Below are 12,213 nucleotides of genomic sequence, written 5' to 3'. Positions count from 1 at the left end.
AATTACTAGGTTTCACATGTAAAGTGTCTTTTATTGTTGTGGTTTCCTGGGAGCTGCAAGATCACACAGAAATGTTAAATTTTAAGTTCTGTGAGCCTGGGAAACTTAAGTAGAGGTGACAAGAATGATGCAATCTGAAATTACTCAGCAGTATGCATCGATTTAAGACTATCTCTGAGAGAAAGATATTGCATTTTGTATTTTGTTCTGAAGCTGACAACAACTCACCAGCACTTGCTTTGCTCTGTAAGACTCAGATCTTAGTATTTCTCTTAGAGATAGACAGGAATAAAGCCAGAGTAGTCTAGCTGTTTTTTAGATTTATGTCAGATTGTCCTACAATGCTGTTTTAAAGTATTTCCTGTAATTTCAGAACTCTCTAATGTCACTGTGTTGAATTAATGAGTATTGTCTTGTGTTTTTATTATTTATTATTAAATATTTTAAACCTTTTAACTGTGGCTGTTTTGTGTAGAGATAAATTAAGCCCTTTGCGTACTTGCATGTATTTGGGGATACTGTATAGGCCACTCCTAAATAGCCTTCAAGTCTCAGTCACACTTACTATTTGGATAATAACATTGCACAGTTTAATTGGACACCCTTTGGTAAGGGCCTTTTATAGTAGCTGATAAGAGTAGATGGTGGCAGTGATTACTACCTTATAGCCTGGGCAGAAGGGGGCATAGTTAGTGAACCTGTGCCAGCCTTCCCCATGAGTGTCTGTGTGTTTGTATATAAATCAAATCTCAAAGTGTGTGTGTCAGCTACTTGGGCAGGGACATGAAGCACTGGTTGGACAGACAGGGTACTGGAAGTTGTGGCTTGACTACTCGGCTGAGATCTGAACCCTAGAGCTGTGCCAGTGGGGAGTCTTATTGGGGATCTACAGAGAAAGGGGAGAAACCAGCCCCAGACTGACTGTGATCTTTGTGTGCTCTTAAGGGAATTGTACTTTACTCTGTGTGCACTTGTTATCCCCCCAATGTGGACGCCCCTCACTGGTACTAGTGGTGAGGATTGAGGCTCCTTGTTTACTGGACCAGTGCACGGGCATCACACAAGCAAATAAATATGGTGAGCTGATCCACTTTCTGCAGTCATGACCTGGTTCCAAAGGCAAGCAAAACAGGTTGTAATGCACTTGGAAAAGATACTGATACAGTATACACAGCAGTACATGATGTATAGTAGTTGATACCTGTTCTGTGAAAATCTCTTGTGTGAAGATTGTCTTCATTCTACTCAAGGAGCTGGGTTTGATGACAATCTGAAAAGACATCAATAATAAGTATTTTACAAAAGCTGCTTGTAAGTAGTTTATACACATCCCTTCCACACCAGGTGGTGTGTATATATATATATATATATATATATATATATATATATATATATATATATATATATATATATATATATATATATACATATATATATATATATATATATATATATATATATATATCCTCTGAAAGAAACTACATTAATTTACTTTACCTTTCACATACCCCAGATAAATAGCTTGAACCATCCAGCAGTGCTTTCTGTTTCTTTCTGTCTGTTGTGTAAGACAGTTAGGTGCACATATTTTAATATCTTTAACATTTTGCTTACTTCTCCAGTAGCTTTCTTTACTCCCTGTCTGTTGTATGGTGTCTCCTGAACAAATTTACTGTATACATTTTTACATAAAGCCGAGCCTATACATTTGCATGTGTGGGTGCAGATGTACATGCATACAGAAACACACATACATGTATTATTACATACTGAAACAATATGCAGAAGATTCAGAACTCAGGAAATTGTCTGCATATCAAAAACATACCGAATGAAAAAAATCAATATATCAAAACTACGACCCATCACAAAATGAAAATAGATTCCTTTGAAGATCAATAAATACTTGTGTGTGTGCATATATATATATATATATATATATATATATATACATACATATATCTATATCTATTTATTATATATATATATATATATATATATATAGATAGATAGATATATAGATAGATAGATATATATGGGTCTACTTCAAATGAGTGAACATTCATTTGAAAAAAAAAAACAATACAACTGAAATCAAGTAACCGAAAACCCAAAAGAACAAAGCCTTACAAGAACGAAACACAAAATCACAACAATTTACCGGATAAAGCACACCGTCCATAAAAAAAAAAATTAAAAATGGCCAAACACCGCTAAACCACCATCCTACTACTAGCCCTTCCCGTAAGTCTACACTACCTTAAAGAAACACGTACATAGTTTTTGCTCTGCACCCCTCCCCCCAACTTAAATATACCAACTCTGAGATCGCACTACCTTGTGGAAAAAGGCATATGTACATCTAGTTAGCTACTGCTGCAACAGACTGCAGGTCAGTAACTGTTTTTGTGATTTTGTGTTTCGTTCTTCTAAGATTTTGTTCTTTTGGTATTTCGGTTACTTGGACCCAGTTATATGGGCTTCATTGAATTAGACCCATAGATATATATATATATATATATATATATATATATATATATATATATATATATATATATATATATATACACACACATATGTACACACATACACATAGATATATACAGATACACATAAGGTATAATAAATTCATGTACCTACTTTCAGAACATGCATGTGCAATACGTCACTAATGCATTTATCCATATTCTATACTTGTCATAAACCTCGCAACTAATCATAAACCCAAATCTAAAACCCTAGACACAGATTAATTAAACTAAAAGACTGAAATTAAACACAATGTATCCAATAAAAATAAACACTAATCCTCTAAAACAACTACCCTACAACAAACTCTCAAGAAACCCTCAATTCTTCAGCACCCATCAGAATGTTCATTCCTTGAGTATCTAAATGAAAAAATTATACAGTAAAAGGTTTTATTCAAAAATGTGCACACTGATTGTACACACCAATCAACATGCCCATTTTTAAGGAGTATTAGGCAACACAAGAAGTTAATTTAGAAGTAATTTACTCCATGGTTCTAAGTGGAAAATTAAAGCTATTAAAAATATTCCCTATTTCATACAATACCTCTCAGCCTGTAAAAGCATGACATCTGGACAAAGCCAAAGGTAATGGGGAAAGAGAAGAGAGAGACAAATTTTAAATATTGTTCAAATATAGAAAGTCACTATAACTGATTTTGTGCTAGAGTGCATTTTCCGAAGGATATGACATATGAAATTCAAATGTATACCATTATTTATTTACTTCCGTCCTCGATCTTTAGTTATTTGCCAGAAAACCACAACTTTTGAGAAAAAGACCAAAAATATGAGGTGTAAATCTTGACACCTGAGATTTATGCTTCATACTGCATGTAATATTGCTTAATGACTTACTGTCAACACGTCGTGTGTGCTCAAACTGCATTAAAAAAACACAGTACCCTTACAAGTAGTTCGAGAGAGATGCAGACGCTGCACACAACATACCTTACCAGAATTTTCGGTACCTTAAAAAAAATATATATATATCATCGGACACATAGACTCTGCAAAGTAACCAACTCAGACTTTTGAACACCTTAATGAAAAATGTACACGAAGACACTACAGAGAAGGCGTCACAACAGACTTCACAACATATGGGAAAAAATGAAAGAAGCTTCAATGTACTGTACAAGCACTTGCAAGTATAGGCTTATAGCATGCACAGTACATATCTTAGATGCCCAAAATTTAACAGATGATGGCATAAGAACACTGAAGTCCATTTAAATAATGATGTTACTTAGAATAGGTAAGTATTTTCGTTCTTAAATAATGTAACAGCAATAACCCACTCCTTTGTGTTGATTCAGTATTGTTGGTCACTGCTCTGTTGCACATTCCTAGTTATGGACTTTTGCTAAAATGTATACATTTTACCATCTTGTTTGTTGAAAGTGGGTGGTGTGTCTTTAAAAGTTTATAAAGACATACCTGTGTTTGTAAAGCTCTCAAACTTTATTCAGGAAATTATATTAGTCAGTTAATGAGAGAAAGATTTCAGTAACTGCTTATATAAAAGGCTGCATGACAAAGGAAAGACAGAAAGTTGGCTCCTCAGTCAGAACTTCATCATGGGTAAGAATAGGAGCAATGACCAAAGATTAGTGAAGCTGGATGGCCAAGATGGAGTTTTTGTTGCTTTAATCTGAGGCAAGTTCCAATGAAAACTTTTTGTTTGCTGGACCTGAAGTGATTGTCGCTCTGTGTGTGCAAGTTAACCTAAATGGCAGAGTGTTTGTATGGACTAGAAAGCCTTGCACTAAGGTACTATACAAAAGTAGACAAAAGTACAAAAACAGCAGCCAGGTAAAGAAACTGAGCAGTTGTACAAAAGCAATAATAAAATATAATAGTAAAAACAACGCAGAGAATCAGCACAGCACCGGTAGAAATGTTTAATAAACCAAGTAAGCATTTTAACGATTACAATAACTTTTTCAGACAAATATCCAATAAAAAACACTCATATTTAAACTAAAAACCAGCCAATCAAGTAATATTCCACACCTTCTAAAATACAATCAACATTTAAAGTGTCAATACCCTACACCACAAATAAATAATTAACACTTCAAAGCTCGTGCACGCAAAAAAGGTTTCAAAGAAACTGTATCATTAATGCCAAGAACTTTATCTGCATTAAAATAAAGTATCCCCCTAACATTAAGATCCACTAATTCTAAAACAAGAAACCTAAATTCATGCTGTGCACCTGCCTGCTGAAAATGTTTTGCTAATGCACTGCTATCTTTAGCATTCCTAATATCTCCAACGTGTTCAAGAATACGCTCCCTAAGAGTATGATTGGTCTTACCAATATAATAAGATGCACAACTAGTATAGAAACTATAGTAAACTAAATTCTTAGCGGCACAATCAGCATAAAAAACAGAAATTGACACAATAATTGTGTAGGATGTATAAATTGCATGCCAGTATAGATGTATTTGCAGGCACTACAATGTCTACAGGAGTAAGTTCCAAACTTTTGAGAAATAACGGAAGGTGAAGTCCTCCGAGTCTTGTAGCATAACTGCTTCTTGAGCGATAAGTTGCTCTTAAAGGAGAACCTAGGCTTCTCAGTTACCATATCTTTCAAATCTTCACTAGCATATAAAATATTCCAATTCTTTTTAACAATATTACAAAAAAAGACTAACGTCACTATAAAAAGTAAATGGAAATCTAATACATTTCCTTAAATGTGATTCATTAACAGGTGAAGAGGTTGATAAAACTTTCGAGAAACGGGGCTTACCCTTATTCTCTCTCTCCTTCATAAATTAATTTATACAAGTATCAATTTCATGTTCACTATAGCCCCTATTCATAAAATCATGTTTAAGATCGTCAAATGCAGCTCGTACCTAGGTTCATAGGTGTTTACTAGGCTAATGACCACAAGGGCCTTTTTAAGCCTAGCCATGCATCCCAAATCTCTGACAAGTTCTGATACCCTTGATAAGTGTAAGCATGGGCCTGGGAGATGAACCATTTACAGGTTACCTGTTTGCATTAGAGGCATAGGTGCCAAACCAGGGATGAATTTCTGGTTTCCCATCCAATTGTCCAAGTTGCACTTGAACTGGGTTCGGGAGGAACTCTGCTTCACATGAATGGGAGCTTGTTCCAGAGACGGGATAATCTCTGGGATACATACCTCTCTCTCCAGCAGGTCCTATTTATATCACAGGCAATGTTGAAGTCTTTAGGATGGGTTACTCTTCTGCTGTTTGTTTTGTGGATATGCAGAAGATCCATCAGAGTGGGGGGTCTGACAATGCCCTGTATGCCAGGCATAGAGACTACACAATGATCACCTGCAGGTGATCATTATGTAGTCTCATGGTCCTAAGAAATTGTCCTTTCAGGACATTCTTCGAAACATGTCGGGGGTGCATGCTATTCTTATGTAGGAGTGAGTTTCTTTTAACCTCTTTTCTATAGAGACTAGTTCCAATGGATCCCATGTCAGTCTTTTGAATTTTCACATCTAAAAAAATTAATTTACTTCAAATAATAATAGAGAACTTTAAAAAGGAGGTTGTAGTATGCAAATATTCAATGAACTGCAACAATGAATCCTCTGTACCACTCCATAAAAGAAATATGTCATCCACAAAACGTTTATACCAAATAAATGAATGAAAATCATTGTTAGACAATACTAGATCATTCTCCCATTTAGCTAAGGCTAGGCTGGCATAGCTATTGGCACAGGCTGTGCCCATTGCCACGCCAACCTTTTGTATTCAACACTGATTAAGAAACAGAAAAAACATTATTCGCTAAAATAATTTTGAGCAAACTACATATCAAGTTAATGTTATCATTTGTAAAAAAAATTCAACTTCAGTCAAAAATTCCCTAATATTTTCTATACCCCATTCATTGGGGATGACAATAAACAGTAACCCTATATCCACGGTAACAAAATAATAATCTTTTGTGAGATCCAAATACACAGCATCTCTGTAAAACTTTTCTAAGAAAGTTTTACTGTCTTTTAAAACTGTTCTTACCGTATCTAATATGGGATGTAAAGATTTCTCCACATAAATAAAAACAGGTTTGGTAACCCACTCCCTGCCCAAAACTATTGAGTGCATGGGTGGGTTAACCAACCTTTTGTGGATTTTAGGGAGTCCATAGAGATCTGGAATGGTAGGGTGCTCAACACGGAAATATTTAAAAAAGATCTTCTGTAATGACGGTTGACATAAAAAAAAAATCAAAAAATCAAGAATAAAACTTTTTCAATAATAGCATGAATCGTGGGCCCTACTGACCATCATAAATGTCCTATCACTAAGTAAATCATTCATGCAATCTTTATCAAGTAACACAATTCCACCCCCTTTATCAACGGGGCGAATCTCAACAGAAGTAGCTTCTCTACGTTCAGACAGTGCTTCAATTATAAAAGGCAGGTTTCCGTTTATTCTTAAATACTTCACTTATCTCGCTTTCACACTCTCGGGTAAAGGCTTCAAGTGAGGGATGCATCTTGGGTAGAAACACACTGGGTTTACAAAAATAATTCACATAAGTCTTTGTACTTGGAAACATTGCTGACAAAAACAGATTTCTAGCAAACAACTTTAAATTGAGAACACTAATTCTGACTTTTTTGATGGTACAAAAGATAGTCCTTTATTCAAAAGAGAAATCTGTGCATCCATTAATTTAAACGAAGAAATATTAATAACCAAGTCATTTGCAATTTGTTGCGAGTGCTCCTGTTTACACATCTGCCTTCTGCTTCTTGCACTTGATGAATACGCCCTCTCCTCACTCAGCTCTTCGATCTGCTGTCTCTGTGTATCGTATTTACTGGTAAAGGTTCTGGTAAAGGAAAATGGGACTGATTAAAAGTCACCACAGCCTGTAATGGAGCTAGAGGAAGTTGCAGGTCCACAGCATGAATTTAGGTTTTTTATTTTAGAATTAGTGGATCTTAATGTTGATGGGGGTGTGATCTCAGGAACAAGACTGAGATATCTGAACAAAAATGGATACTTTATTTTAATCCAGATAAAGTTCCTGGCATTACTGATGCAGTTTCTTTGAAACTTTTTTTGCGTGCGCGAGCTTTGAAACATTAATTATTTAATTACTTGTGTAGGGTATTAACACTTTATATGCTGATTGCATTTTAGAAGGTGTGGAATTGTATCACTTGATTGGCTGATTTTTAGTTTAAATACGTGTTTTTATTGGATATTTGTCTGAAGAAGCAATTTGTAATTGCAAAAGAGCTTACTTGGTTTATAATCATTTTTACCGGTGCTGTGCTGATTCTCTGCATTGTTTTTACAGAAAGTTTACCCCGGGGATCACTTCAGTGGCTCTGCTGGACAGAGGCACAGGGAACTAATCTTAGGGGGTGGCAAAAGCCAACACATTCTGGCTAGGTTTATAAATGCCTTCGGGCAGATAGCCTAGTACCTACCTATGAACCTATATTTTACTATACAAAAGTATACTGAATTGTAAATACTGTGCTTTTTTTAATTTCCGTTTCTGTTTAGTGCAATATACTTACTTGTGAGTGTGAGTTTTTTTTTATTTAAATTAACGTGTGCCTCCAGTGTGTTTTTCAGGTTTACACTGATGGTGTGTGCATGGGCAGTTTGACCAAAGACCTGCTGAAAATACCATTCCTCACCAAGCCTCTCCTGCTAAGTGCATAACATGTTAGAGGTAATGTTTTACTGTTGAGTTTCTAACCAGAGACCTTTTGCTACTTTATGTAGTGTGCTCACTACCTGACAAGACCTCTGTTTTCTGCTGTTTCCAGGTGTTTCCTTTTACCCACAAGAACTACTTAGTGGAAACAAAAGTGAAGACTGATCAGAACCTGGTACAATAGCAGTTGGATGAATTTGTTAACATGATAGCAAACCCTTTGAAATGTGCTTGCTATACGGAAATTAAGCAAAGAGGATGATTTAAGAGTTCATAGGTTCATAGGTTCATACTAGGCTATCTGCCCGAGGGCATTTACAAGCCTAGCCCATAGTTTTGTGGCTTACGCCACCCCTTTAGTATGGGAACTATAACTTTATTATTTTACTCTGTTGTTGAGAGGGTGAGGAGGAAATCCCTGGGTATCTCTGTCTCCCCATCTCCCATCTCAGATTTCAGTCGGGCAGCATAGGACAGATGTTTGAGACCCTTTATCCTTTTTGGAGAACTTTTTTTGTGGCCTCTCCAGCTGCTGCAGCAGTGTCGGGGCATTGTATTTTCCGCATTGGGCATTACTGTCAATCATTGGTGGTGATGAGTGATGGAGACTGAGACTCCCTTGATCTAGATGAGAATCGGAGATGTAGGTCTTGGGCAAACTAGCTACATGATGTGTCTACTTTGGCTACTACAACCTCGTCCCAGTCCCTAGACTAACACTCAACCTGTTTCATTGCCAGGTCCAATTTGCTTTTGCTAGGGGTCTTGGACCTTTTTCCGTTGCCAGTGATCATGTATATTTGGTATTTTTTTTAGCCCTATGAGCTTTTTGGCCATGTTATGGGCTTTAGAGAGAAGCCATGGCTATCCGCTTCTGTGTGTGTGTTGGAATGTCTGTTTTCCAGTATATGTGTCAGCTGCAGCCTGCTCACTACTGAAATCTGCTCCCTCCTGTTTGTGTAAGGCTTTGAGTCTGACATGGCGCCAGCAACTCTGACCCTGTGGGTTCTGCCACTCAGCCAGTTTGCCCATCTTGTGATGTGTTGTGGTTGGGTTTTGATGCTGAATGATAGAACCTGTCAGCCAGTATGTTGGCAATATCTGTAGGATCAGTAATCTTCAATCATTTTTTGAACTAGTTCTGAGCATAGGAGTTTCCTTCCAGGTTTCTGCTTTATAACTATAACAAAGAAGGCCTGATTTTTTTTTCTTTTTTAGCTATTTTCTTCTCAAAATTTTTTTGAGATTTTTTTAGTTCTTAGTTTTTTTACTTATAGTGATCAAGGGTGTACTATTTTTCAAGATTTTTTTGCTCTGCTTGTGGTAGGCTTTTGTAGTTTGTTGTGTTGTTTGTTGTTAGAGAGGGTCCACCAGGCTGGGGTCCACCCTTTGGGACTTGTGGTTTGAGTTGAAGTTTTTTGCATTCCAGCTGCTTTTTGCTGAAGGTGCTGGTAGAAAAGCATTTGGCTTGAGAAGGTGGATGAAGTACTGAGTACTGTTTTGAACTGTTTTGTCCGCCGAAAAGGACTTGTTTGTTTTTGGAAGTCAGTAGAAGGAAGAGGGTTGTTTTACCTTTGGGAAGATCTTTCACTGAGGATTTAGAGATCATTAGTGGTGATGAGAGACAGCAGCAGTGATTGTATCTGATCTGTGCCCCTCACTTCCCATGGGGTATTGTTAGTGAGGAACAATTATCATGTTCGTGATGATGAGATCAAGTATGTTTGAGTGTATGAATTCCAGGTGACTTTCTTGTTCATGGGTTTGGCTTGAGTAGTGTTCCTTGTCTATATTAGGGTAATTGAAGTCAGTGTAGTGTTCCTTGAGTGTATGGTGAATTGCTGTTCCCCAGTGTTTATGAGTGCTAGGGGAGGTTCCTTTATTTGATTTGAGGTGTTCAAAAGTAAGCCAAGAGAGCAGTCTTGTTTGTGTTTAATTGCACCTGATGTGGCCTGTGCCTCAACATGCTTTGCAGTAGTCTCAAGGTGTGGGTGTCTTTGATGAATATGGATGGGTTCTCATTGAACGCATGTGGTTATCAGTCTTGAGGTGTGTGGATGATGAATTTGATAATTGGTAAATGCTGGGGTGTATTGTCCGATAGTGGGGAGGCAAAACAGAGTGGTAACGTGCTCAGACATGTATAAAGGGCATCCTGAGAAGGTTCTGCCAAGACGAAGCATTTACCCATGTTCTCCATACATTCCCCAGCGTTTTTGATTTTGAGATTTTTAGTTTTAGTTGTTTTTTAAGGTAGGTTTAGACTTTTTCCTTTTTTTTTAGAATAGTGGGGTTGCCTTAGGTAGCAGGGTAGGTTGAGGCAAGGCGCAAGGTGCTAGGTGCGTCGGTGGCGCAAGAGCCAGCCCGTCAATCCAGGCATCCCAGGTCCCAAGGTGCAAGCCGCAGTTGGCGGTGCTTGAGCTTAAGCCACCAGCTAAATCTGTATCCTATCATCACTTTGTGAGTTCATTGGATCCTTTGGTCAGGGAGGATTGTGGAAGCCTGGCATACCTGAAGCTGCTGATCATCTATCTGTATTGGCATCATTCACTTCTCCTCAGGTGTAGTCCACAGCCCAAGGCTCATGGAGGTCACGTCACATTCGCTGAGAACCGGTGAGCCATGCTTGTGAGATGTGTTGGATTCTGCGAGTGCAGACCTGGTACTTGTTGCGTGACGCTTGCCCGTGTGTGGGACTATTTGACTCAGAGTTACCTGAGTGTGTTGTGAGATGTGAAAAATGATTATGGACTGGGAGCCTGTTCGGACTGACTGCTTACTGCATGACACGTGTGCTGTTGACTTGTGAGTGCTGTATGAGGAGGTTCTGTTGTGTGTGTTGTGTTTTGGTAGATTTTGGTGTTTAGGTCTGTTTGCTTTTTGGTCCCTAAGGAGTTTGGTAGATTTTTTGATGTGGTTATGTGTATGATGGGTGCTTGTGTTGTGGTGTATGCTGTGAGTTGTGATGGTGTTGTAATTCTGTGGTCTGTCTGTGGTGTAAGTTTCCTGTTGAGAGAGCTTGAGGCTGTGATATGTATTTGTGTTCAGTGGGTGTGTTGGTTGTTCGGTTGCATCTCTCGCAGGCAGATGTGTAATGTGTCCTAGGTTGAGAGAGCCATTCACAGCCTGAGTCAATTGTTCACGTATCTCTCATATGGCCAGTGTTTTGGAGAGAGAGGAAGAGAGGACTAGACAAAAAACCATGAGGCAGAGGTGTGGGAAAATTCTCAGTCAAAATTCAAGGGGGGGACACAGCTAGGTGATGAGATTTGCTACTTTTCGGTCAGGATTTTTGTAGAGAGTTAAATCAGGGTAAAAAGGATAGAAGAAAAGTAACGGTATGCCTTTTTAGAGAGTTGAAATTTCCTAGAGTTTTGTGGTGCTATCTATTAGAGATTAGTAAGAGGCACAAGTAAGGTAGGAGCAAGTGCTAGGCATCACAGAAAGTAGAGTAAAGAAGTAGGGGAGTCAGTTAAGAGATAACTAAAAAGATGGACTGAAACTAACATTTGATTGCTTTAGAAAGACATGTCATCCAAGAAAACTGGTAAACCAAAAAAACAGATGTATGGCTGGCCCTGCTTCCTTTGTGAAGACAAATAAAACAACCAAGCCACCAATCGATAAGCACCCATTTCCAGAAGCATTACAGCCTGCTTACTTATTAGGTTACCAAAGAAAACTGGGACAAATCAACATGGGCTACAATACCTTCCTCTCAGCTGACAGGGGAAGCATTAAATATCTACATGGACATGGAAAAAAGAAGTTATGTACTTCCATAACGTTCCATGTGAGTTGTTCATCTCACCTTCATTCTTTACTGATGGGTTCAGAGCCAATCCCTCAGCTTCAATATGGCCAATTGCAAAGCTTGAGGTCTTCAAATAGCTTGAGGCCAAGTCCCTATCCCATGGTGCACCTGGAGATACCGCAGATCTTGCTTGCTGCGTATAATAATACCATATGTCATTCTTTCACTCCC

General features: G+C 37.9%; 1 protein-coding gene across 1 annotated transcript in view; it reads right to left on the bottom strand.

The window, feature by feature from the left end:
* INTS2 (integrator complex subunit 2) overlaps positions 1–12,213 on the bottom strand; it is a 1,434,855-nt gene that overhangs the window by 561,513 nt on the left and 861,129 nt on the right. The window contains exon 11 of the mRNA XM_044054536.1: positions 1,202–1,270. Within this exon, the coding sequence (XP_043910471.1) occupies positions 1,202–1,270 (69 nt within the window). The remainder of the gene's footprint in view (positions 1–1,201; positions 1,271–12,213) is intronic.

Source organism: Protopterus annectens, chromosome 13.part0 (genome assembly GCF_019279795.1).
Source record: "Protopterus annectens isolate FY-2018-M chromosome 13.part0, PAN1.0, whole genome shotgun sequence".
NCBI lineage: Eukaryota > Metazoa > Chordata > Ceratodontiformes > Protopteridae > Protopterus > Protopterus annectens.
Note: the sequence above shows the minus strand (reverse complement) of the source record. Positions and strands in the feature narration are given on the sequence as shown.